The sequence below is a fragment of the Mesoplodon densirostris genome, chromosome 1 (assembly GCF_025265405.1).
Source record: "Mesoplodon densirostris isolate mMesDen1 chromosome 1, mMesDen1 primary haplotype, whole genome shotgun sequence".
In the NCBI taxonomy this organism is placed as follows: domain Eukaryota; kingdom Metazoa; phylum Chordata; class Mammalia; order Artiodactyla; family Ziphiidae; genus Mesoplodon; species Mesoplodon densirostris.
Window position 1 is genome coordinate 31,600,631 of NC_082661.1, and position 23,492 is coordinate 31,624,122.

Consider the following 23,492-nt stretch of genomic DNA (forward strand, 5'->3'; position numbering starts at 1 on the left):
TGACCCCAACCATACCATCACCACCTTAGTCTGCATTTACTGGCCTCATCCCCTGCTACTCCCCTACAGGAGCCTCTTAACTTCAGCCAACTGAACTCCTCCATTGTTACCTTCAAGTGCCCCTTGCATTCTGGTCTTACATTGCTTGTGCTGTGAGCTCCGGGAGGAATGCCCTTCTCCCCCTTGTGCTTGGGTCCAAATCCAACCCATTCATCTAGGCAGGAGTCAAATGTTTGCACTCCTTCCCTGATTGCCCCAGCCAGAAGTAATCACTTCCCCCTCCGAACACCCAGAAGGTAGACAGATACAAATCAGCCACTCACCACTAAATCATATTCAGAAATCCCCTTGCTTTTTAGAGGAATGGGCCTGGCTTTGTGGCTGGGCCAGGATTGTCTGATGGACTCTGCCTCTGCTTTAAGATGAGGCTAGGAGAAGCAGAGAAAGAAGAATGTTTTTTCTTCATTATCTTTACCTGTAATTCCACCTTCAGTAATTTACTCCAAAGGTAGATTTCACTTTCTTTGAAATCCCTCCTTCTTAGGTCTGCCTGGACTATTGGCCTCAGGCTGACTGTAGCTAGTAGTTTTATTGGTTCTCTCTCCTGGCAGCTATAGAATTGAGGGATATCATTCCAGAACTCCTAGACATTATTTGAGGAAAACACTGGAGAATACAAAAAGGCTCTAAAGACCAGAAGGGGACAACAGTCATGGCCCATCAATGAACAAAGGCTTCCCCTGGTAACTAGAGACTGGTCAACTGGAGTCTGCTTTCTGGGGCCTGACTCTGATTTTTCATAATTAAGTTCTCCTGGTTCCTTCTTTCCCTTCTCCAGCATTCTGAGTCTTCACTTCTTGCCTCAAATCCTGGTGCCACTGATGTTTTCCCCTGGATAGCTGATAGGTGGGAGAGACTAAGGGAGAAAATAAAATAGAAAAAGAGGATAATTAATACCTTAACATGACATTTTTCGGAGGTTAGTCTTTGAATCTATAAGCAAGGGTGTATATGGCCCACAAAATTGAATTTCACTGGGGCTCTTGGAGAAATATTATCAAGAAAGAGAAGGGAATGTCTAAGCACAGATTTCTCCACCAGATGGCGCTCTCACCCACTCTTACGCAGACTTGTTCAGAAGCCTCTCTAAACTTGGGGTTTCTGGCGGTGGTCTCTCATGCCACCATTTCTTGCATATACCAGATCTTCTCATGCTTCTAGCTGCATTAGTTATCTCTTTCTGTGTAACAATTATTTCAAAACTTCCTGGCTTATCAGAACCGCAAAAAAACAAAAAACTTAGCAGCTTAAAACAATAATAAATATGTATTATTTGGCTTTTGGGTGGTTTTTGCAGGAAACTGCAAGCAGCTTGGTGGGTGGTTTTGGCCCAGGGGCTTTCGTGAGGTTGTACTCAGATGCTGGCCAGGGCTGCTGTCATCTGAAGGCTTGATGGGGCTGGAGGATTGGCTTCCTCACATAGCAGAGCAGTTGGTGCTGGCTCTTGTGCTGACAGGCTGGCAAGGGGTTTCAGTTCCTCTCCACCTGGGACTCTCCAGAAGTCATCTTGAGTGTCCTCGCGGCATGGAGGCTGACTTCCCCCAGAGCAGGAGATCCAAGAGGGAGCAAGGCAGGAAGCTACAAGGTCTTTTATGCCATATCCTCAAAAGTCACACACTGTCAATTTCACAATATCCTGTTGCTTTTACGGGTCCGAACTAGTCAACATTCCAACGCATAATGGGAATATTATACAACAGCATAACTACCAGGAGGTGAGAATTATCGGGGCCATCCTGGAGGCCATCTTGGAGGCTGGCTGCTAGGTGCTGCTCTGTCGGCTTAGATTAACCTTCCTTCCACCTCATCTTTTAACATCCAGCTTGAATATCAGGTTCTTTGTAAAGACTTCCCCAAATAATTCCTCACTTCCTCCTCTGTGTTTACACAGAACTCTTTCATCTCTATTAAGCACCTATCACCTTGCATTTCTTTTCTCTTTCTTTCTTTCTTTTTCTTTTTTTTTTCTTTTTTTTTTTTTTTTTTTTGGCCACGCTGCATGCAGGATCTTAGTTCCCCGACCAGGTGTCAAACCTACACCCCCCTGCAGTGGAAACTCGGAGTCTTAACCACTGGACCGCCAGGGAAGTCCCTCACCTTGCATTTCAATCTTTCTCTTGAACATGACTATTTCCCTCATTGTGTCCTGAATTCCTGAGAGCAGCGGGACTGTGACTTAACATCTTGCCAGTCCCAGTTTCTGCCAAGTATATAGCACAGCCCTGGCATAGTAGGTACTCAATGAATGCTTATTTTAAAATAAATGAGTAAAACAGAAAATAACAAGTGTTGGTGAGGATGTGGAGAAACAAGAACTTTGTGTGCTGTTGGTGGGAACGTAAATGGTACAGACTCTATGGAAAACAATATGGCAGTTCCTAAAAAAGTTAAACAGAATCACCATATCCAGCAATGCCACTTCTGGGCATATACCCAAAAGAGCTGAAAGCAGGGTCTCGAAGAGATATTTGTATACCCATGTTCACAGCAGTTTTAATCACAAAAGTTGGAAGCAACCCAAGTATCCATTAATGGATGAATGGATAAACAAAATGTGGTGTATACATACACAATGGGCTATTTTTACTTAAAAAATAAGGAAATTCTGACACATGCTACAACATGAATGAACCTTGAGGACGTTGATGCTGAGTGAAGAACTCAGCCAGTCACAAAAAGACAAATACTGTATGATTACACTTATATGAGGTATCTAGAGCAGTGAAATTCATAGAGACAGAAAGTATTGAATAGTGGTTGTCAGGGGCTGGAGGGAGGAGGAATGGGGATTTATTATTTAATGAGTACAGACTTTCAGTTTTGCAAGATGAGAAGAGTTCTGAAGATGGTTGCCCAACAGTGTGAACATATTTAATACCAGTGAACTGTACATTTAAAAAATGGTTAAGATGGGGACTTACCTGGTGGTGCAGTGGTTAAGAATCTGCCTGCCAATTCAGGGGACACATGGTTTGATCCCTGGTCTGGGAAGATCCCACATGCCACGGAGCAAGTAGGCCCGTGAGCCACAACTACTGAGCCTGCGCGTCTGGAGCCTGTGCTCCGCAACAAGAGAGGCCGCGATAGTGAGAGGCCGCGATAGTGAGAGGCCCGCGCACCGGGATGAAGAGTGGCCCCCGCTTGCCACAACTAGAGAAAGCCCTCGCACAGAAACGAAGACCCAACACAGCCAAAAATAAATAAATAAAAACAAATGTGGGTTTTTTTTTAAAAAATGGTTAAGATGGGAACTTACCTGGTGGTGCAGTGGTTAAGAATCTGCCTGCCAATGCAGGGGACACAGGTTTGATCCCTGGTCCAGGAAGATCCCACATGCTGTGGAGCAATGAAGCCCGTGTGCCACAACTACTGAGCCTGTGCTCTAGAGCCTGCGAGCCACAACTATTGAGCCCGCGAGTCACAACTACCAAAGCCCACGCGCCTAGAGCCCGTGCTCCACAACAAGAGAAGCCACCGCAATGAGAAGCCAGTGCACCGCAATGGAGAGTAGCCTCTGCTCGCCGCAACTAGAGAAAGCCTGTGTGCAGCAACGAAGACCCAACGCAGCCTAAATAAATAAATAAATAAACTTTTTTTTTTAATGGTTAAGATGGTAAATTTTATGTTATGTGTATTTTGCCACAATTTTTAAAAATTTTAAATGGAGGAACGATGGATAAAGAAAGTGTGATATATCCATTCAGTGGAATATTAATATTTATCATAAAAAGGAACAAAGTATTGATACATGCTACAACATAGATGAACCTTGAAAACATTATGCTATGTAGACACAAAAGACCACATATTGTATGATTCCATTTACACTAAATGTCCAGAATAGGCAAGTCCATAGAGACAGAAAGTAGATTGATTAGTGGCTGCCAGGGACTGGGGGGAAGAAGGAACTGGTAGTGACTAATAGGTACAGCGTTTCTTTTTCGGGAAATGGAAATGTTCTGGAATTGGATAGTGGTGATAGTTGCACAACTTTGTGAATATACTAAAACCACTGAATTATACACTCTAAAATGGAGAATTTCTGCGTGAAATTTTATCTTATAGGAACTATTTCAATTTTTTTAATGAATGAATAAATGAAAGAAACATTTGACTGATATGTATTTTTAGATTCTCTTTAATATTGGGGTTTACTCTCGTATTTAAACTTAATATTTGGGTATATTTTTGGATTAATAACTCACTGCCATTGCTCTGAAAAGTGTTCAGTAAATAACATCTTTATGTTCTTGTACCTGGGAAAGAAGCCCTCATGAGTAATGAGTTTTCCAGCTGTGACACAGTGAGTTATTGGACAAACACAGCAAGGAAATGAATGTCTGCTGTTATACTCTTACTCAACAGCTCTTGGCAGCCATGAAAACAACCATTCATCAAACACAGGGGCAAAAAAAGTCTCAAAGAGCAAGGCAATGAAAACCTCAGCAATAAAACCTGTGGCCTCCCAGGAAAGAAGCAGTTAACTGTCCACCCAAAAGTCCTTTTCCCTCTTCCAGGGTATAGAGTTGTAGCCGGGCAGCTGTTGCCCCACCATGGACTACACCTTCCAGCCTCCTTGCATATAGATTATTCGGTCATGTGACTCCCCAAAAGAAGTGAGTGATGAGAGTCACTTCTAGTCCAAGGCATTTAAATGTCAGAAATCTACTCCTCCCGCTTTTCTCCCAAATGCCAGCTCAAAGCAGAGGGGATGGCTGGGCCACAAAGTGGAAGGAGCCTAAGTCCCTGAATCATCGCATCATGGAAACCTCCCACTGACCTGGAATATCCACAATAGACAACTATGTGAGGCAGAAATAGATTTGTATGTGAACAACAAATAGACTTTTGTTATATTAAGCCACTGAAATGTTGAGGTGTGTTTGTTACAGCAGCTAAACACCAATATTCATTCATTCCACCAAATAACTACTTATTATGTGCCTTTCATGGGAATATAAAGAATAGCCTGGAATTCTTCCCTCAAAAAATTCTCATTCTAAATTGGAGAATTAGATGAGAGAATTAACGGGAGAGACAACTTGAATAAAAATGCCACGAATGGAAAGGCAGTAAGTGAGCCACAAAAAACCCGGCATAGACCAATTACCATTAACAAAACTGAGAGAATTAACCAAAAAACTTCCTAAAAGGGAGTTCCCTTGTGGCCTAGTGGTTAGGACTCCAGGCTTTCACTTCCATGGCTCCAGTTCAATCCCTCATCGGGGAACTGAGATCCCACAAGCCACACAGCTTGGCTAAAAACAAATAAGTAAAACAAAAACAGCTTCCTAAAAGGCATCAGGACCAGGTTATTTTGTTGACAATTTTATTAAACCCATCAGTAAAATGATATGGTTAAACTATTCCAGAGAACAGAACAAGATGGAAAACTTTCCAATTTATTCTGAGTCCAGAATTACCATCCATGATACAAATGGCAGGCAAGAGCACACACACAAATAAACAAATTTCATCTGGAACATAGGCAATAAAAATAGCAAAAGAATACACCTACCACACAGCTAAGCCACTCCACTGCTAGATATTTAACAAAGAGAAATGAAAGTGTATGTCTTCACAAATATTTATGCATGAATGCTCACCGCAGCTTTATTTGCAGGAACCAAAAACTTGAAACAACACAAATGTCCATCAACAGGTGAATGGATAAACAAATTATACTATATCCATACAATGGAATAATACTCAGCGATAGACAAAAATGAATGAACTATTGGTACAACAACAACATGAATGAATCTCAAAATTATTGAGTAAAAGAGGCCAGACACTGCCCCCTCCGATGGCGGGGGGGGGGGGGGGGAATCCCACATACTGTACATTCCACTTATATAAACTAATCTATAGTCATGGGAAGCATCAATAGTTGCCTGGGGTGGGGAGATGGAAAAGGGAAAAAGAGATTACAAGGGGGCACAAAAAAACTTTGGGGCACAATGGATATGTCCACTGTCTTAACTGTGATGGCTTCACAAGTGTACACATACATCAAAACTCATCAAAGTATACATTTTTTTTTTGGTTGTGTCCTGTGGCATGTGGGACCTTAGTTCCCTGACCAGGAATCAAACCCATGCCCCCTGCAGTGGGAGCACAGAGACTTAACCACTGGACCACCAGGGAAGTCCCCAAAGTGTACATTTAAGCCATGTGCAGTTTAACATAGAAGTATACCCTAATAAATCTTTGTGTGTGTATATGTATAAATATAGAAAGATAGATAGATACATAGATAGATAGGCAAACACTTCACCACTCTGAGCCTCATCTACAAAATGTGGTTATCATCTATGCTGTTTATCTTTTCATATAAGGATGAGATGAAATAATGAATGTAAAAATATCTTTGCAAGCTGTGAGTACAAGAGATTGGGACATGTGTAATCTTTATTACTATTAATGCCATAATCAACAATAATATCATCATTTTTATCATCACTATCACAGTCACTACACACAGATCGCATCACCTCAGCTTTCTGGCCCACTAGGTTAAGCTCACTGAGGTAGTTCGCCAATTTAACTTAAAAGGAAAAACAAACTCAGCAAGTTCACTAGTTCCTAGGGATGGCTGGGAGAAGATGCTGACAAGCTGAAAAATACAACAGAGTTTACCAGGATGTGAGGAAAGACATGTTGTGAAATGCCCAGATAGGAAACAGCTAGGGAAGCCAAGCAAGTAACTGTTTCTGGCAACGCGCTGTGTTCCTGGAATAATTTTGACTTGAATGCGATCATGGAAGATCTTGCAAACACATAAAGAGGGGAGTCTGTGAATGTCCCACTACTGACACCTGAAAACTCATGGTCAGTTCGTCTCTCCAGATGGACTGGAACACCAGGAAACAAGATGAGAACAGTGACTCCTTTCTGGCTGAAAGGAGGCAGAACTTCTTGGAGCACAGAGGCTCAGCCCGGGAACTGCCAAAGGGAATAAAAAGGAGAGCAAAGATGTACCTCAAATTCCATAGGGAAGAAGGAGGTCCTGACCTTCAGGAAAGTGACAATAATTTTTAACACCTCTGTGCATCTTTTCAAGAAAACTCAAATGTGGACACAAGAAAGACCAGTAGAGGCTTCATTCCATGGCTGGTGAGATTGTCATTCCAACACGGAATCAGGGCAAGATTGCAAAAGACAGAGTTCAGTATCCAAATGTTCAGAGTCAGATCAGATGGCCATACCTATGGCACCGGGTCTCAAGAGGGAGAAGGGCAGGGTGGAGGAGCAGTTTCACAAATGTTTCTTACATCCAGCAGACAGAGGGAGAGTGACCTCAGCACGGTGAGCTGATCAAACCTGAAGGTAGGGCTTCCCTGGTGGCGCAGTGGTTGAGAGTCCGCCTGCCGATGCAGGGGATACGGGTTCGTGCCCCGGTCTGGGAAGATCCCACATGCCGCGGAGAGGCTGGGCCCGTGAGCCATGGCCGCTGGGCCTGTGCATCCGGAGCCTGTGCTCCGCAATGGGGGAGGCCACAACAGTGAGAGGCCCACTTACAGCAAAAAAAAAAAAAAAAAAAAAAGGACTAGAGCTATATTATTATATCATAGAACATTAGAAAGTGTTTAGAACTATATTATTGCTAAATTTTAAAAGCAAGTTGTAGAAGAGTCTGAATATATATGTGTGTATGTGGGTGAGCATCCAGATATTTCATTAGTTATAAAAATTAAGGAAGAAGGCTTAATAGTGAACAATGGCTTATTGCTCAGGTGTGAGGTTAGGATGATCGAATGACTTCTCTTTTTAATTTGTACACTTCTGTACAGGTAAAAAAATTTAATGGGTATATATTGCTATTTTATTCTACAAATAACAATTGTAACAAACAAAAACAATAAAAATATAAATAGTGCTAACGAGACCTTTCTCCCATATCCCTGCCCTTTCCTTTTTATGCCTGAAAAGGAATTCTTAATTCTCCTTCCTCACCATTGACCATCCCACTCCCATCCCTAGAAAAGCAGGAAAAGTAATAGATAGAAATGAACAAATCCCTCGGATTCCCCAGACCCAAATGGGCTCAGTTATGTCCCCGAGGAGCAGTGTCTTATTTCAAAGTGCCCCCAGCATTAAACAGGAAATGTCAGATTAGACCATTCCTGAACACCTGGTCTCTAGGAGGGAAAACCAAACTCCACCTCTACCTCAGAGCCTGCCCAGAGGTCCACAGGGCTTAGCAACTGGCTGCTGAGGATAGTAAGAGAACATCTACTTTCCAGGCCCAGTCCTGCCACTTGCCAGCTATGTGACCATGGATAAGGCCTTCTCCTCTCTGGGGCTCTATTTCTTCTACTGAATGGGGGTGACAATGCCAACCTCTAAGACTGGTGACAAGATCAAATAAGGTAATGCAAGTAAAAGCACATTTTCAATTGCAAATATTCCACCGAGCTAAAGTAGAGCAGGTGGCTTACCAGCCTTTGCATAAAGGCCACTTTTTATTTTGTGGGATATTCACTAATTGACACAAAGGGAAGAGGGGAGAAAGGGAGGATCTTGGAAAGCTGGTGGTATTCTCCTCCACCCTGGAAATGCAAACCATGAAGAGGAGGATGAGAGAGAGAGAGAATTTGTGCTGTATTTTGAGGAGGGTGCTTTGAAGAGAGTGGGTGTGGAGCACACACAGCATCAGATCCCTGCCTGGAGCTGTTCCAGGTGTGTTTTGAGATCTGCCAGTAGAACTCTATGTCCTGGCTGTGGACTTCAGGCCCAGGTCACAGGAGGGAGGAGCCGACAAGAAGCCTGTTAACTGCCCTCCAGCCCTTTCCAGGGTAGCTCAGTCAGCAGGCTGAGGCTGGAAGGCAGAGAGGGGGGACCAGATTGGGTGTGTCTAGAAGGCAACACCAGAACAATGATCTGCAGGAAAGAGCCTGGGCTCCAGGAGACCCCATGCTGGCCCCAGCCAGCTCTGTGACATTAAGCAAGTTGCCACTCCACCCTGGGGTTCATTTCCCCTTCTGTAATATGATGGGCTTGGACCAGAACAGGACCCTCTGGCTCCGTGACCATAGTCATTCTGTGCTGCCTATCAGGCAGTGGAACTTCCCAAACAGAGGGCCCATTGAGAGCAGGGGTGGGAGCTTCTGGAATTCCCTTCAGCCTCAGCCAGGGACAGACACAGGCAGTTTTCTTCCTGATGCCTGTGTCCTGCCCTAACTGTACTGGAAATCTATGACTTCATTTTTCTTTCCCTCCCAGAAAGAAGGGGAAGCCAGGGAGGCAGACAAGTGTGGCAAAATGAGAAGATGGAGGGAGGCTAGGGGACCTGACACAGAGTGTTACTGCAGGGGGCAGGAGAGAAGACACATACACCCAGATCAGACAAACAAACTTTATTCAGAAAAGCATATTAGTAATCACCACTAAACTACTGAATGAGGCACATCGGTCCCCTCTCCCTACCCTCCCTCACCCTCCCACGCATACCCTCTCTTTGGCCTTTGTAGAATACTGAAGAAATCCTCTCCTGGGCCCACAAGTGGTCCCAGACTTTTGGGCTGGGGGCAGCCCACAGCAGTGTCAGGTTGGATCGAGTCCTGGAGTCCAAAGAGGGAGGCCAAGGAGACTGCCTCCAGTATCCAAAAGTTCCTGGCCAGCTCAGGTAGCCATTCCCATGGCACAGGGCCCCGAGGAGAAGGAGAGGATGGGTGTGGGAGCTGTCTTCATGTCTTTCTCACATCTGGAGAAGCCGCAGGAGGCCAAGTGGGAAGGCACATCTAGACGAGCCAATGAGCTCTGGAATGTTTCAGGCACATGTGGCTGTATAGGTACCATGAAGGCCAAGGAGACGTCTGTTCCTGAGTAAGGTCAGCTAACCACAGACAAAGCACTATGGGCTGGGGCTAAGAAGAGGTCCTCAAAGGGCTGGCTCTGAGCTGAGGATGCAGCTTATGTGATGATCTAAAAAAGAGAAAAGAACACATGCTAGAGCTCAAAAGCTGTTGTTTAGGGTTCAGGGGTGCACGGCTCAGTTCCAGGTATCTGGAAGCTTGTGCCCAAGTCATAACGCAAGCAGAATAGGAATTTCTCTATGTCAAGGCAAAATGAACCTTCACCATCTTGGCTCTTCCACTGAATGACGTGGAAAGGCAGCTGCTGGGCAAAGATTATTCCCTCTCCCCACCTCCTTATATGGCCAGTGAAAACACTGAAACCCTCTGCTGGCCCAGGGAAGTGGGCCCTGGGAAAGGTCAGAATGACTGGCTCTGGGAGTCTCCATGGCCTCAGCGACATGGAAACCTGCAACAGAAGAACCAAAGTTGCTGGGCTTCCAAGACACCCCCAGTATCCCAGCAAAGGCCACCCCCAGGTTCTGGCTGGCACCAGCGGTGGGCGCTGAGGAAACAGGTACCCTGCCTGGAGCATGGCAGCAGGACCCCAGCCTAACTGAGATGCTGAAGGGCTCAGTGTTCTGGGATTTCCCGGAGGACAGAAAACAATAGCAACAACAATAACACAAATAACCACAATTTTAATGGATACAGAGTTTCAGGTTTGCAAGATGAAAAAGTTCTGGAGATGGATGGTGCTGATCGCTGCACAGCAATGTGAATGTGTTTAATGCCATTGAACTGTATGCTTTAAAGACAGTTTCGATGGTCAATTGTATGTTATGAATATTTGACCACAATTAAAAAAATTTTTTTTCCAAAGATAACCTTGGGGATTCCCTGGCTGTCCACTGGTTAGGACTCCGCACTTTCACTGCCGAGGGTGCGGGTTCGATCCCTGGTCTGGGAACTAAGATCCCACAAGCCACGTGGTGAGGCCAAAAATATTAAAATAAATAAATAAAGATAGATAGATAACCATGTTAACAGTATCTAACATGTACTGACCCCCTACTGTATATAGCACAGCCTGGTTCTGAAGGGGTCAGACCGCCAGAGTTCAAATCCGAGCTCCACCACTCACCACTCACCAGCTGGGAGACTCTAGGTAAGTCACTTAACCTCTCTGTGACTCATTTTCCTCATACGGAATATGGAAATAATACTAGAACCCAGCTCAATAGGGTTGTTGAGAGAATGAAATGAATACGTAAGTGCTTTGAGCAGCGCCGGGCACAAAGATGTAAAGATGGTGACTGTGTAAAACTCACAAAAGCGCTCCACGTCCCCACCCAGATCTTCACCACTACAACAGAGAAACCTAAGAGTTTTCTTCCTAAACTCTACAAACACGCTCACAAAAACGCATTCTGGTCTCCCCTATTCTAGTTTCTAATCCAGAGAGGATTGAACTTTTCCAAAGAGCAGACCTTTGAAGGATTTAGCAAAAAGGTTGAATTGTTGTCATAACCCTTTGGACACTGTGTTTATTACTGTCACCCCTTCAATTTGCTCCTGAATAAAAACGTTTAACATTTTTTTTTTTTTTTTTTTTTTTTGCGGTACGCGGGCCTCTCACTGTTCTGGCCTCTCCCGCTGCGGAGCACAGGCTCCGGACGCGCAGGCTCAGCGGCCATGGCTCACGGGCCCAGCTGCTCCGCGGCACGTGGGATCCTCCCGGACCAGGGCACGAACCTGTGTCCCCTGCATCGGCAGGCAGACTCCCAACCACTGCGCCACCAGGGAAGCCCAAACCCTTTAACTTTTAGAAAAGGAGCGGGCTCTGGGGTTTTTTTTATTCAAAGGCCTATGACCTCGCCAGAAAGCCAAGAGGCATCTTACCTTACCGAGGCTGGGCCAGCTGTTCATCCCAGATCCCGAGTTTTCTTCTCTGTTTGGTGTGACCCACCCCTGCCAGTTGCTTATGGTCAATGCCAGCATCTCTTACAGGTGATGTTCCTTTTGACTGGGAAACCAGGAAACCATCTGGACAACCTTGGCTTCATTTCCCCAAACAATGTAAAGGAATGTTCAATCCACAGTTTCCCCAGGCTCTCGCTGGTCTGGCAGGGCCGGCTATCTTCTCTTTAATGGAGGGGGTGCGGGGCCTCCCTCTGCTATAGAAATTCCCTGGGAAAGAGAAGGAGTGCCCCTTGTCTTCAAACAGACCCCAGCCAATGGGTCGGGACCCTTGGTGATAAATGAGAGCCAGGACGACACACGGATGCTTGGAACCTTAGGTGGAAAAAACTGGTCCAGGTCCAGAGGCAGTTAACACTGTAAACTAAGTTACTTGGGCTTCTTTTAGAGCAGGACTTCTCAGAGCCTTTCATATGCTAATGAGCATTGTGAATCTTCAAGAAGGGGAGAAAGCACCTTAGACAAACCCTTTGGGCCTTGAAACCCTCTATTAGAAGGTAGCTCCAGAGTCCGGATTCCTGGGAACAACCAATGCTTTAAACAACGCTAGACTGGGAGTCCAAAGACCAGGTTCTAATCTTTTTCTGGCTCTTCGCAAGAGCAAGCTCTGAGTCTCCATCTGCAAAAAGAAGGGGGTGGGGTTCGCCTAACATTCCTTGACGCTGGTATGGTATCCCTAATGCAAAAAAGATATTGGGAGGTGGGGACGGAACAGAAACCTGTGAGAGGAAGGCTGGGAAGGCGAGGCCAGGGAAGCTAGTGGGCGTTAGGAACTGGCCTCCGCGAACCGCGAGGACAAAGGCGGAACAGGAGGAGGAGAAAGAAGACTCCAAAGGTGCAAGGGTACAGCCCCCTATCCATCCTCACCTTTGCAGATGGGCCCCAGCTCAAGACATCAAAGCACCGAGGGATGGCCCGGAAGGACTGCGCAGGATGCCCGCACAATCCCAAACTAAAACCACACCCGTCGCTCATCCCAGGACCAGTGGAGGCCCGTCCCCAGCTCCGCCCGCGGCGTCATGCCTGCCGTTTTCAGCACTCGGGGCTGGAAGAGGGGCCAGGGCAAGGGGGTGCTCTTCCGAACGCGGAGCGGGAGGGAGGGGGCAGTGGCGCCGCCAGTAGACTGGTTCCAATTTGGGAGCCTCCCCCGGATCTACGCGGCGCCTGTCCACGTCTCGCTCTCGGCCGGGAAGGGGAAGAGGAAACGCGAGGCTTCGCCTCGGGGCGGCCCGACTGAAAGAGTGCGTCCGCCCCTCGGATGCGGCTCTGCCCTGGTCCCAGGAGACGGCGCAGCTGTCCGGACTCTGGCCTGCGGCGAAGCCGTCGGACGGGAACTGTGATCCGGGCGCCGGGGCGCGGGCGGCGGCGGGAACGCAGGGCGAGGGGAGGGAGCCGGGGCGCACGGGCGCGGGGCGGCGGCGGCAGGAAGGACGGGTCCCCCGCCCCGCGGCGCAGCGACCTCACGCCACCTCCTGCTCGCCCTGGTAGTGGCGGCAGCAGCCGTAGAGCGCTGAGAGCAGGTAGAGGCCGAGGCAGAGGCCGCCGCAGACGGCGGCCGCCAGGAAGGCGTGGTAGGCGCAGGACATCTGGTAATCCTTGAGGTTGCAGTAGCTGTGGCTCTGCGTCTGGCTGATCATGATGCCCATCGCGGCGCCGTAGAGCGCGGCCGCCAGCAGGTCGTGCGCCACGTTGACCACCAGCCAGCGCGAGCCCAGCACGGGCACCAGCTCGTGCTTGCCCAGCAGCGTGAGGAAGTAGAGGCCCAGGGTCAGCAGCCAGAAGAGCACGGACACGAAGAGCGCGAAGTGCACCGGGCCCTGGTACCTGCTTGTGGCGATGGTGATCCAGAAGGCGGCGCCGGCCAGCAGCTGCAGCAGCCGCAGCACGCCCAGCGGGCCGCGCAGAAAGGCCCGCTGCAGGCTCACCGCGCCGCGGGCCGCCCGCGCCTGGGGCGGCGGCTGGCGCGGGGGCGGCGGGAGCATGGCCCCCGGGCGCGGTGGCGGCGGCGGCGGCGCCCCGAGCAGCGGAATGGCGACGTCTGGCTCGCGGGGGTGGCCCGGCCGACGTGCCCCTGAGCCCGCCGCGGCCTCCTCGCTCCCCTCCGAGTCCTCCTCTCTTCCTCTCCCCTTCTCCCCACTCTACCTCCCCTCTCTCCTCCCCTCTCTCCTCCCCGCAGCCCTCCTCTCTTTCTCCGTTTCCCTCTCTCTCCACCCCTCCTGCCCGCCCTCTCCCTTCCCCTCCTCCCTCTCCACCCCCACTTGCTCCTCCAGGCTTCCTGCCTTCTCTCTTTGGGCCTCGCCCACCATCCTGGTGACCCCCTTCCCGTTGGCGCCAAACTCCCAGCTCGGATTCCTTCCTCCTCGGGGCAGGGCGGAGGGCACCCCAGCTGGCCGCGGGTCTTCCGCTCCGTCTGACTGGGCCGAGTTTACCACAACTGCCCACCCTGCCTGCCCTGGCTCCCTGGCTCCGGTCCAGCCTCGAAGCTGAGAGCCGTCTTCTGGAGGTGGAGCGTCCCCTCAGTCTTAGGCTGGGCCTTTTTCTTTCTCCTCCCTCCTGTCCTAATAGTTCACTAGGGCCTCCCGGCCCTTCCTTGGCTCTGGAGGAGAGCAGTGCCAGGCTTAAGCTGCCATCTCTTCTCACCTGGACATCCGAATATCATATCCTGCCAGTGCCCACCCCAAACTTATTCTGTCCAAAGCTGGGCTCAGACTTTGTCTCAGCCATCCGAGTTCTCATGTCAGTGAAAGGGACCATCACCTGCTCCAGGCCCCACTGCCCCTCGCGTGCCACAAAGCAAAGTCCTATTAGTCCAGTCTCTTTTTTCCAACCTTCTTTGCCATCGAGCATATTAAAAATAGGCTTCCCAGCATGACCAGGACACAAACCCAGCTCTAAGAGACAGCAAAGCCCTACAATGCTTTACGTTATTGCTATTACTGTGCTTTGCAGGAATTCTCATTTAAGCCTCAAAGAACCCCCGAGATACATACAATTATTTTCCTCATCTTGCGGAGGAGAAAAACGGAGCCTAGAAAGGTTAAGACCATGAAACTGGTAACTGCTGCTGGTCTCTCTTCCCTCCCCTTCTGATCCAACCTTTGTGCACTGTGGCATCTTTCTAAAACACAGACCTGGTTGTATATACACTGCTTCCCCTACTGACCACAGAATAGGGTTCTATCTCTTCTCTGGGGATGTTTCACAATCTGGCCCCAACTGACTTCCAATTTCCTGGTTTTCCACCTCCTTTTCTTTCTTTTTTTTTTTTTTAAGAAGATGTTGGGGGTAGGAGTTTATTAATTAATTTATTTTTGCTGTGTTGGGTCTTCGTTTCTGTGCGAGGGCTTTCTCCAGTTGTGGCAAGCGGGGGCCACTCTTCACTGCGGTGCGCGGGCCTCTCACTATCACGGCCTCTCTTGTTGCGGAGCACAGGCTCCAGACGCGCAGGCTCAGTAGTTGTGGCTCACGGGCCTAGTTGCTCCACGGCATATGGAATCCTCCCAGACCAGGGCTCGAACCCGTGTCCCCTGCATTAGCAGGCAGATTCTCAACCACTGCACCACCAGGGAAGCCCTCCACTTCCTTTTCTTACCCATGCTTGCACCCAGCATGCCAACCCCACCAAACCTCTTAAGGTTCCCAAATAGGCTCAGAATGCCCTTCATTCCCAGACCCCATTTGTCTGGCAAATTCCTACTTATACTTCAATGCCCAGTTTAAATGTTCCTCCCCTTGGTTTAGCCTCCCAGGCTGTTGATTGCTGGCTCTTCTAGGCCCCCCTTGGAGGTTCCCTCTGTAGTAGTTGAGTCAGCTACATCATAACCATTGGTTATCAAGTCTTATCCATCTTTTCCTGTGCCTGGCACGTAAGACACTCAGTAAATGTCTGTGGAATGGAAGACTGGGTGGCTGCAGGAAAGCCGTGGAAGTGAGAGGACCCCTCTTGTCCTGGGGACTGTGCATGCGTCGGACCCCCAGCTTATCCTACCCTACAGAGCCCATTTCTCGTCTCTTGGTCATGGGATGAGGCAGCTGGCCCCTGGCTCCCCTTGAGGGAGAAAAACTACGTGGCTTCTCAGGGAGCTAATGCCTCCCACTGCCAACTCAGCCCCACCTACGGGTACCTGAATGCATATTTTAAGTGAACAAATGGTGGTGTATACCACCCGCATTTTTTGGTAAGACAGCATGGCATAAAGGCTCAGGGTGTAAACCCTGGAGGCAGACTGCCTGGCTACTTCTCACTGCTTCGCCACTCCCTGGTGCTGGGACCTAGGCGGGTCTGTACCTCAGTTTCCTCATCTGTGAAATCTTTTCATTCAGCAAATAGATATTAAGCACCTAGTAAGTGCTAGGCACCATTTGAGGGGCTAGGGATACATAATATATATGTGATTATTATGAATTGAATGCTTACTATACACTTTATATAAAGTGAGCACTTTATTGTTCTACCTAATCCTTATACCAACTCTTTAAAATAACTGGTATTAACTCTGATTCACTGATGGGGAAACCAAGGCTTAGAGGGGTAAGGAAGTGGACCATGCTCACAGAGCTGATGGATGACAATTTAAATAGAAACCTGGGTGTGGCTGACTCCAGGTCCACATTCAATATGCTTTTATGTACTTTTGCATATTTAATTCTCAGCTACTCTCACAGGGACCCAGAAAGGTTACATGACTTGCCCAAAGAAACACAGCTACCAAGTGTCAGTGTGGGGACTCAAACCTAGGTCTTCCGATCCCAATTTCAGGGCTGTTCCTTCAGCAACCCTGAGCAGTCCCTGGAGAGACATCCTCAATGTCTTCAGGGTGCCCGTCTCGAGTGTGGTTGGGGCTAGGATGCGCAGCTGGGCACTGAATCTGGGTGTTGCACTGATGACAGGGAATTATGACAGCCACACAAACTGCCTCTGTAAGTGGGGGACCTAAGCCAACAAACATTTAGAGGCAGACAAGAGAATCCTTCCCTCTTCTAAAAAGGCATCTGGGCTTCCCTGGTGGCACAGTGGTTAAGAATCTGCCTGCCAACGCAGGGGACACGGGTTCGAGCCCTGATCCGGGAAGATCCCACATGCCACGAGCAACTAAGCCTGTGCACCACAACTACTGAACCTGCACTCTAGAGCCCACGAACCACAACTACTGAGCCCATGCGCCACAACTACTGACGCCCGCACGCCTAGAGCCCGTGCTCCGCAGCAAGAGAAGCCACTGCAGTGAGAAGCCCGCGCACCGCAACAAAGGGTAGCCCCCGCTTGCCGCAACTAGAGAAAGCCCGTGCAGCAACGAAAGCCCAACGCAGCCAAAAATAAATAAATAAATAAAATAAAGAATAAATAAATAAATTATTAAAAAGGCATCAGGAGCGTTGGGGTGGGGCGCCACCTGGTGGACACAAACTTTTGGCTTCACAAGGCAAATCCTACTCCTTATAAGGAAGCGCCCTTGGCGGCTTTGAGGAGATATTTTTAGCCTCTGGAATCTTGAAGACATTCCAAAAGACGGTCCACAGACTCCGCAAAAGCATAACCATGCACAAAGATCTTGATACCTCCAACTCAACAAGTATGGTCTAAGCACCTGCTGGATGCAAACAATCTGGGTGTGGAACCCACGAATGAAGAGGACCAATGCTTGCCCTCAAAGTGTTTGCACTTTGCTGGTAGGGGAGGGACAGATGTGGACACAAATGGACACAAAAAAGAGGCATGGATGAGAATTATAAGGAAAATACAAAAGGGAAAGAGTATTGTGATGGGAGGGCTGAGGAAAGATTCAAAAACGAAGTGCCATTTGAGGATGGATAGAGTTTTGACAAGCAGAGGTGGGGGATAGGTGTCTTGGATGAGGCAGTCTCCCATCAGCCAGGTCCTGAGCATCCCTGGACGTTATCACTGAGCATGCCAAGAATGCAAGGCCATGACAGCTCCTTCCGCAGCCATTTCTCAGTGTTGTGTTTGCAGCCAGCAACTTTGAGAGATGAGGGAACATCTTCTCCCAGACACAGAGCAGACTCACTTATTGCTTACGATAAAAGTGGTGAGGTAGGAGGGGACTGTGGTGGGTTTTCCAAGCTCAGTGCTCCGCAGCTGTGACGCAAACCCACTGCATGTGTAACATCCACCTGAGTCCCCCTGTGGTGCCCCCGTGAAACTTGAGAACAAGGGAAAGATGTGTAACAATGGTGCTAATGCTACTTGCTGTGCCAACAGCGGTCAATCCTTTGTCTCTGACTCAGGAATCCTGTGTCTTCTGCCAGCATTCATGAAATGACAGCAGGCTAGCTTTTTAGCTTAAAAATGGGGTAAATCCCAGCCCTGACAGGTGTTCTAGGCAGAGGGAACAGTGTGAGCAAAAACGGGGCTAGATTGTTTAGGGAACAAGTAGTGACACTAGATGGATACTGTGAGCCCCAATGCAATGACATTCGATATGCCCAGAGCGGGAGGCAACCTGTAATAAGGAGGAAGGTGTAGCCCACCCTGAGGTCCCACGATCAGCTCTTCCTGTTCACAGTCAGAGTCTATTCTGTTCTCAGTCTCTGGGCCACTGTAAACATACTGCATATATAGACTCAAGTCACAGTGGTTTAACACCTTTTATGTCCCAAGCCCTGAGCTGGCACTTGACCCAAATCAGCTAACAGCAAAGGCAAAATGCACAGTAAGAAAATAGATGGGTGCGGGGACCTGGAGAATCTTGCCTTGAATCTTATAGTTAAATTACTAGAAAACATTTCCTGAACACCTACTATGTACCTGGAATTATGCTACAAAAGCATGCTGGAAGAGTCCTTAACGAGTATTTGCTTGGCGCTTCTCATTTTATGGAAGAGGCCCAGAGAGGGTATGTGACTTGCCTTAGGTCACACAGCTGGTTGATGATGTGAGTGCCAAGTTTAGAACTTAGGTGTCCTGACTCAGAATCCAGTCAGTGTTCACTTTGTGACACCATTGGGATGGCACCCAGACTCCTGTTCCCCGCAGCTGCAGGGCAGGGGGCTCTACAGGAGCTCTGTGAGCCAGGCCAGGACACGCACTCTCACCCGTGGGCCTCCAGGCTTGTTCCCAGTGTGGCTCCCACCAGACTGTGGGAACAAGGGCTACCTGAGTAGTGGGTGGAGTCCCCTATGAATGGAGCTAGGCGGGACACTAGGGGGCTTTGAACTTGTTAATCCAGCTCCCAAGGAGTGCCTAGGTCTTTGCAGGAGGCCATGAGCAACTAAGCTAACTAAGCAGGCCATGGCAGCAGAGAAAGAACCAGAGTCGGGGAAAATCTCCATGATTCACCACATCCTTAAGAGGCCCCAGTGATAATGGGAGGTTGGAGACCCAAATAGTAGTGGAGGGGAGACCACATTTGCTTTTTTTGCTGTGTGGTTTGAGTGGGTGAGGTCTTGTAAAGAGTCTTCTGTGAGACTGGGGAAAGTTCACAGTTAAAGTGGATTCAGGGACTTTAAGGCAGCTGTAGCATTTCTAATGGTCTGGAAATCTAAATTTAGTTCCTAGCTTAATGTGTCTGAATCTCATTTTCTTCAACTGTCAAGTGGAGCTAATAAACGACCTGTTTCACAAGGTTTTGAGGGCTAAGGAGGTGATACAGGTTGGACACTCAGCACAGAACATCATCTGATGGGGACCCAGTGCCCAGGCCAGCCCTTGGTGTCTACTCCTCTTGCTTTAAAGCTCCTGCTGTGGGTGGACTGGAGAGATGGGGGCCCTTTCCTAGGGCCTCCTTGCATAGCTGGGAGAGAAATGGAAACAACGTACACAGGCTCCTCAAGTGCAGAACTGGGGGCCTGTGACAACCACCCCACTCTCGGGGCCTCTTGCCTGGCCCTGACCTCTGACCATTGCCACCAGATTGGGACCATTCTCTTTGCCGCCATTCAGGGGCAGTCTTCTGAGGTCCTGCCACCTCCCAGACCAAGACTGAAGTCCAGATTTACATAGTAGGTAAAAGCCTGGATCTAGAAATCAAATATCTGAATTCCATTTTCCACTAGTTGCTTGAAACTGGATAAGTCACATAACCTCCCTGTACCTCCGTTTCTTCATTTTCAAGCAGAGGTGGTTTAACAGCTCCGACCTCACAGGGCTGTTGGGGAAGAGTAAATGAGACGAGTAGTGCGCCTGGCCCACGGGGAGTGTTCTGCAGGTGTGACTCCTGTTGGGCCACTTCCACTTTTTTTTTTTGCGGTACGCGGGCCTCTCACTGTTGTGGCCTCTCCCGCTGCGGAGCACAGGCTCCGGACGCGCAGGCTCAGCGGCCATGGCTCACGGGCCCAGCCGCTCCGCGGCATGTGGGATCCTTCCGGACTGGGGCACGAACCCGTGTCCCCTGCAACGGCGGGCGGACTCTCAACCACTGCGCCACCAGGGAAGCCCATACTTATCTGTACTTTTTTTTTTCTGTATTTTTTAAACCATGAGTTCATACTTACTACGGACTGAATTGTGTCCCCCAAAATTCATATGTTGAAGCTCTAACCTCCGATGTGACTGCGTTTGGAGAAAGGAAGTCATTAAGGTTAAATGAGAGTGTCCATAAGACTGGAGCCTGATCTGATAAGATTAGAGTCCTTATAAGAAGAGAAACAAGAGAGGTCTCTTTCTCTCTCTCTGTCTCCACCAGGTGAGGACACAGTGAGCAGGCACTGTCTGCAAGCCAGGAAGAGAGCTCTCACCAGAAACCGAGTCAGCCAGAACCTTGATCTTGGACTTCCCAGCCTCCAGAACTATAGAAAATAAATTTCTGTTGTTAAGCCACCCAGACTGTGGTACTTTGTTTTGGCAGCCCAAACAGACTAATACAATACTGACCTTGAATTCTAATCTACATGAACGGTGTATTTTTATTTTTTATTTTACTTATTTATTTTTTATAAATTTATTTATTTGTTTTTGACTGCGTTGGGTCTTTGCTACTGTGCGCGGGGGCTACTCTTCCCTGTGGTGTGCGGGCTTCTCATTGCGGTGGCTTCTCTTGTTGCAGAGCACGGGCTCTAGAGCGCAGGCTCAGTAATTGTGGCACGCAGGCTCGGTAGTTGTGGCTCGTGGGCTCTAGAGTGCAGGCTCAGTAGTTGTGGTGCACGGGCTTAGTTGCTCGGCGGCATGTGTGATCTTCCCGGACAAGGGCTCGAACCCGTGTCCTCTGCATTGGCAGGTGGATTCTTAACCACTGCGCCACCAGAGAAGCCCCTGAACAGTGTATTTTTTTTTTTAATGTTTCTATAATGCACCATTTGCCTTTAGGACTTTGTTGTTTTCAGCCTGTTCAGTTTGTAAGTTCACAGAAGAGGGTTGTTGTAAGTTGCTTTTTGTAACGTCCTAAGCAGAAGGGTGCTTTTTTAAAAGTTTAGAATGATCAGGTCATTTATCAAGAAAAACGGAGTTGACTCAAGAGTCCCACTGTTGCTTGTCAGGTGAGTGTGGAAGTTCTCTCTGTTCTCCCCAGAACAGAACATTCAGCAACAACAAACCCATGGGAACAAGTCTCAGTCCCACTGGGGGACCATTTGTGACTGTCCAGCTGCTTGAACAATTCCTGCAGCATACAGAGGGAAGGAGTCGAATGCTGCTTTAGTGTCTGTAGCAAGGTTTATATTACGCACTGTGCCTATAGCACCTTACTTCATCCTCACAGCAATGCTCAGAGGTGGGTATGATTATTCCCATTTTATAGATGAGAAAATAGAGAAGCAGAGAGGTTAAGTTATTTGCCTAAGGTTAAACAGCTAGAACCTCTTTCCTAGACTCTACTCCCCTAAAAACTAGCACCTTGCTGAGCCATATTGGAACCTAGGGTGAAAGGAAAAATGTGCGCCCCTATATGCACTTATCAAAACATCCTTCCATATTTTGAACCAAATGGAAAAAGTGGATAAAAGCTCTACGATCAAAAAACACAACCGGGGCTTCCCTGGTGGCGCAGTGGTTGGGAGTCCGCCTGCCGATGCAGGGGACGCGGGCTCGTGCCCCGGTCCGGGAGGATCCCGCGTGCCGCGGAGCGGCTGGCCCCGTGAGCCGTGGCCACTTAACCTGTGCGTCCGGAGCCTGTGCTCCGCAACGGGAGAGGCCACAGCAGTGAGAGGCCTGCGTACCGCAAAAAAAAAAAAAAAACCACACAGCCACATATAAAGCCCTGTGTTGCCCAATCTGTTCGCACAATATTGTCAACACTCACAAAGCCAATTGGCAGGAGACACAATGGCGGCCTTCCTGGGAACCGCAGGATGATTGGAAATGACTGTTCCCATTGCAAAATGATAGTGTCATAAAGCAAACAACAGCCTGTCTTTATGTTAAATGTCAATACTTTGTTCATCATGGATATTTTGCATTATTTTGATTTTTAAAGATATTACATTAAAATATTTATCCTAATTATGGAGTTTTTTGTTGCCCCCTCAAATATTGCACCCAAGGAGTGTTCCACTTGCCTCACCTTGATCTGATCCCTGGTAAAGCCAGGTCTTGGCCTGAATTAGCCCAGGGCTCCATTCCCCAGGGTAGGCCTTCACTAAACAGGGCCCTGTTGGGGAGTGGATCCCAGATCCCCCACTCCTGCATGGCCTCACGGAAGTGCCTCATCTTCTCATCAGAAATATTGAATCACAAAGCTGTAGCAATAGAAATGGTTCCATTGTGTGGTAAGCACACAATGGTCACATGCCTGCAAAGATGTCTGGAGACACCAGATATTCTCTACCCAGCCTTAGTCACATCTGACCCAGAAGACACAAGTCCCCAGTTCCTACCCTGGTATGCTCAGAGAGCTCATGGCATCAGAATTCTTAGCCTCTCCAAGCACTGATATGCCAAGAGTTTGGCTTTCCTATTGTGGAGAATGGAGTAGAAGGAGTTCCTGGTTCAGAAGCCCAGATTCCTGGTTTAACTGTCTGCACAGTACTCTCCTTAGCCAAGCAGTTGGATGAAAGGCTTTGCAGCAATACTTTCTATTGGAGATGAACATTGCTGATTTCTTCATTTTTTTCAATATTCCCACAGGGCTTCAGGAAAGCAAAGAGAAGCCACTGTTAAAACCCTTTAAGCTACAATAAAGCACTTGCTGATACTGTTTTTGTGCAGGACACAGAGAGGAATTAGAGGCCGTGGGATGAGGAAGAACAGCTCCCAAACATACCCTCCACCTTGCCAAAAGGGACCCACAATCCCAGTGTGCTGGCTCTTACCGTTCCCCCCCCCCCCCGGGAACTTTTACAAAAGAGAACTCAAATGACTACAAAGGTCAGCTTTGAAGTGAAAAAGAAGTCAGGGTGACTCAGCTGCCTATTCGCAGGTGCCCTTTGTGACCATTTTTGAACCAGTGCACAAACAACTCCTCATCTTCCAACGAAGCAAACAAGCACTTATCAAGGGCCTACTGGACACCCTGCATCCACTCCTGTCCCCCTAAGTTTCAAGCTGCAGCCAAAGTGAATTTCTAAGAACACAAATTTGTCATGAGGATGAAATGAGCTACTATTTGTAAAGTGCTGACTGGCATTACTGGCACATAGTAAGTGCTATAACGTATCTATTAAATAAACACATACAATGCTATTCCCCTCAGAGGACCAAGTGGAAACTTCACTACCTGCCTCTGCCTTCTGCTTCCCCACCTCTCTCCCTTGCTGACCTTACTC

The 23,492-nt window shown here is 48.3% G+C and overlaps 1 protein-coding gene across 2 annotated transcripts; it reads right to left on the reverse strand.

Moving 5' to 3' along the window:
- Nucleotides 1-9,404: 9,404 nt before the first annotated feature.
- MARVELD1 (MARVEL domain containing 1) lies at nucleotides 9,405-13,970 on the reverse strand. Of its 2 annotated transcripts, none has more exons than XM_060101133.1 (2): nucleotides 11,765-13,970; nucleotides 9,405-9,987 (listed from the first exon to the last, which is right to left on the reverse strand). In XM_060101133.1, the coding sequence occupies exon 1, from the start codon at nucleotides 13,817-13,819 to the stop codon at nucleotides 13,298-13,300; it is 522 nt and encodes a 173-aa protein (XP_059957116.1). In that variant the 5' UTR covers nucleotides 13,820-13,970; the 3' UTR covers nucleotides 9,405-9,987; nucleotides 11,765-13,297. The 2 variants fall into 2 exon arrangements, with proteins under 2 accessions (XP_059957116.1, XP_059957110.1); XM_060101127.1 differs by having other exon boundaries at nucleotides 11,760-13,970.
- Nucleotides 13,971-23,492: the final 9,522 nt, after the last annotated feature.

Excerpts from the sequence above, each read along its gene's own strand:
- MARVELD1 (XM_060101133.1), bottom strand. The coding sequence starts at position 13,819 with ATGCTCCCGCCGCCCCCGCGCCAGCCGCCGCCCCAGGCGCGGGCGGCC.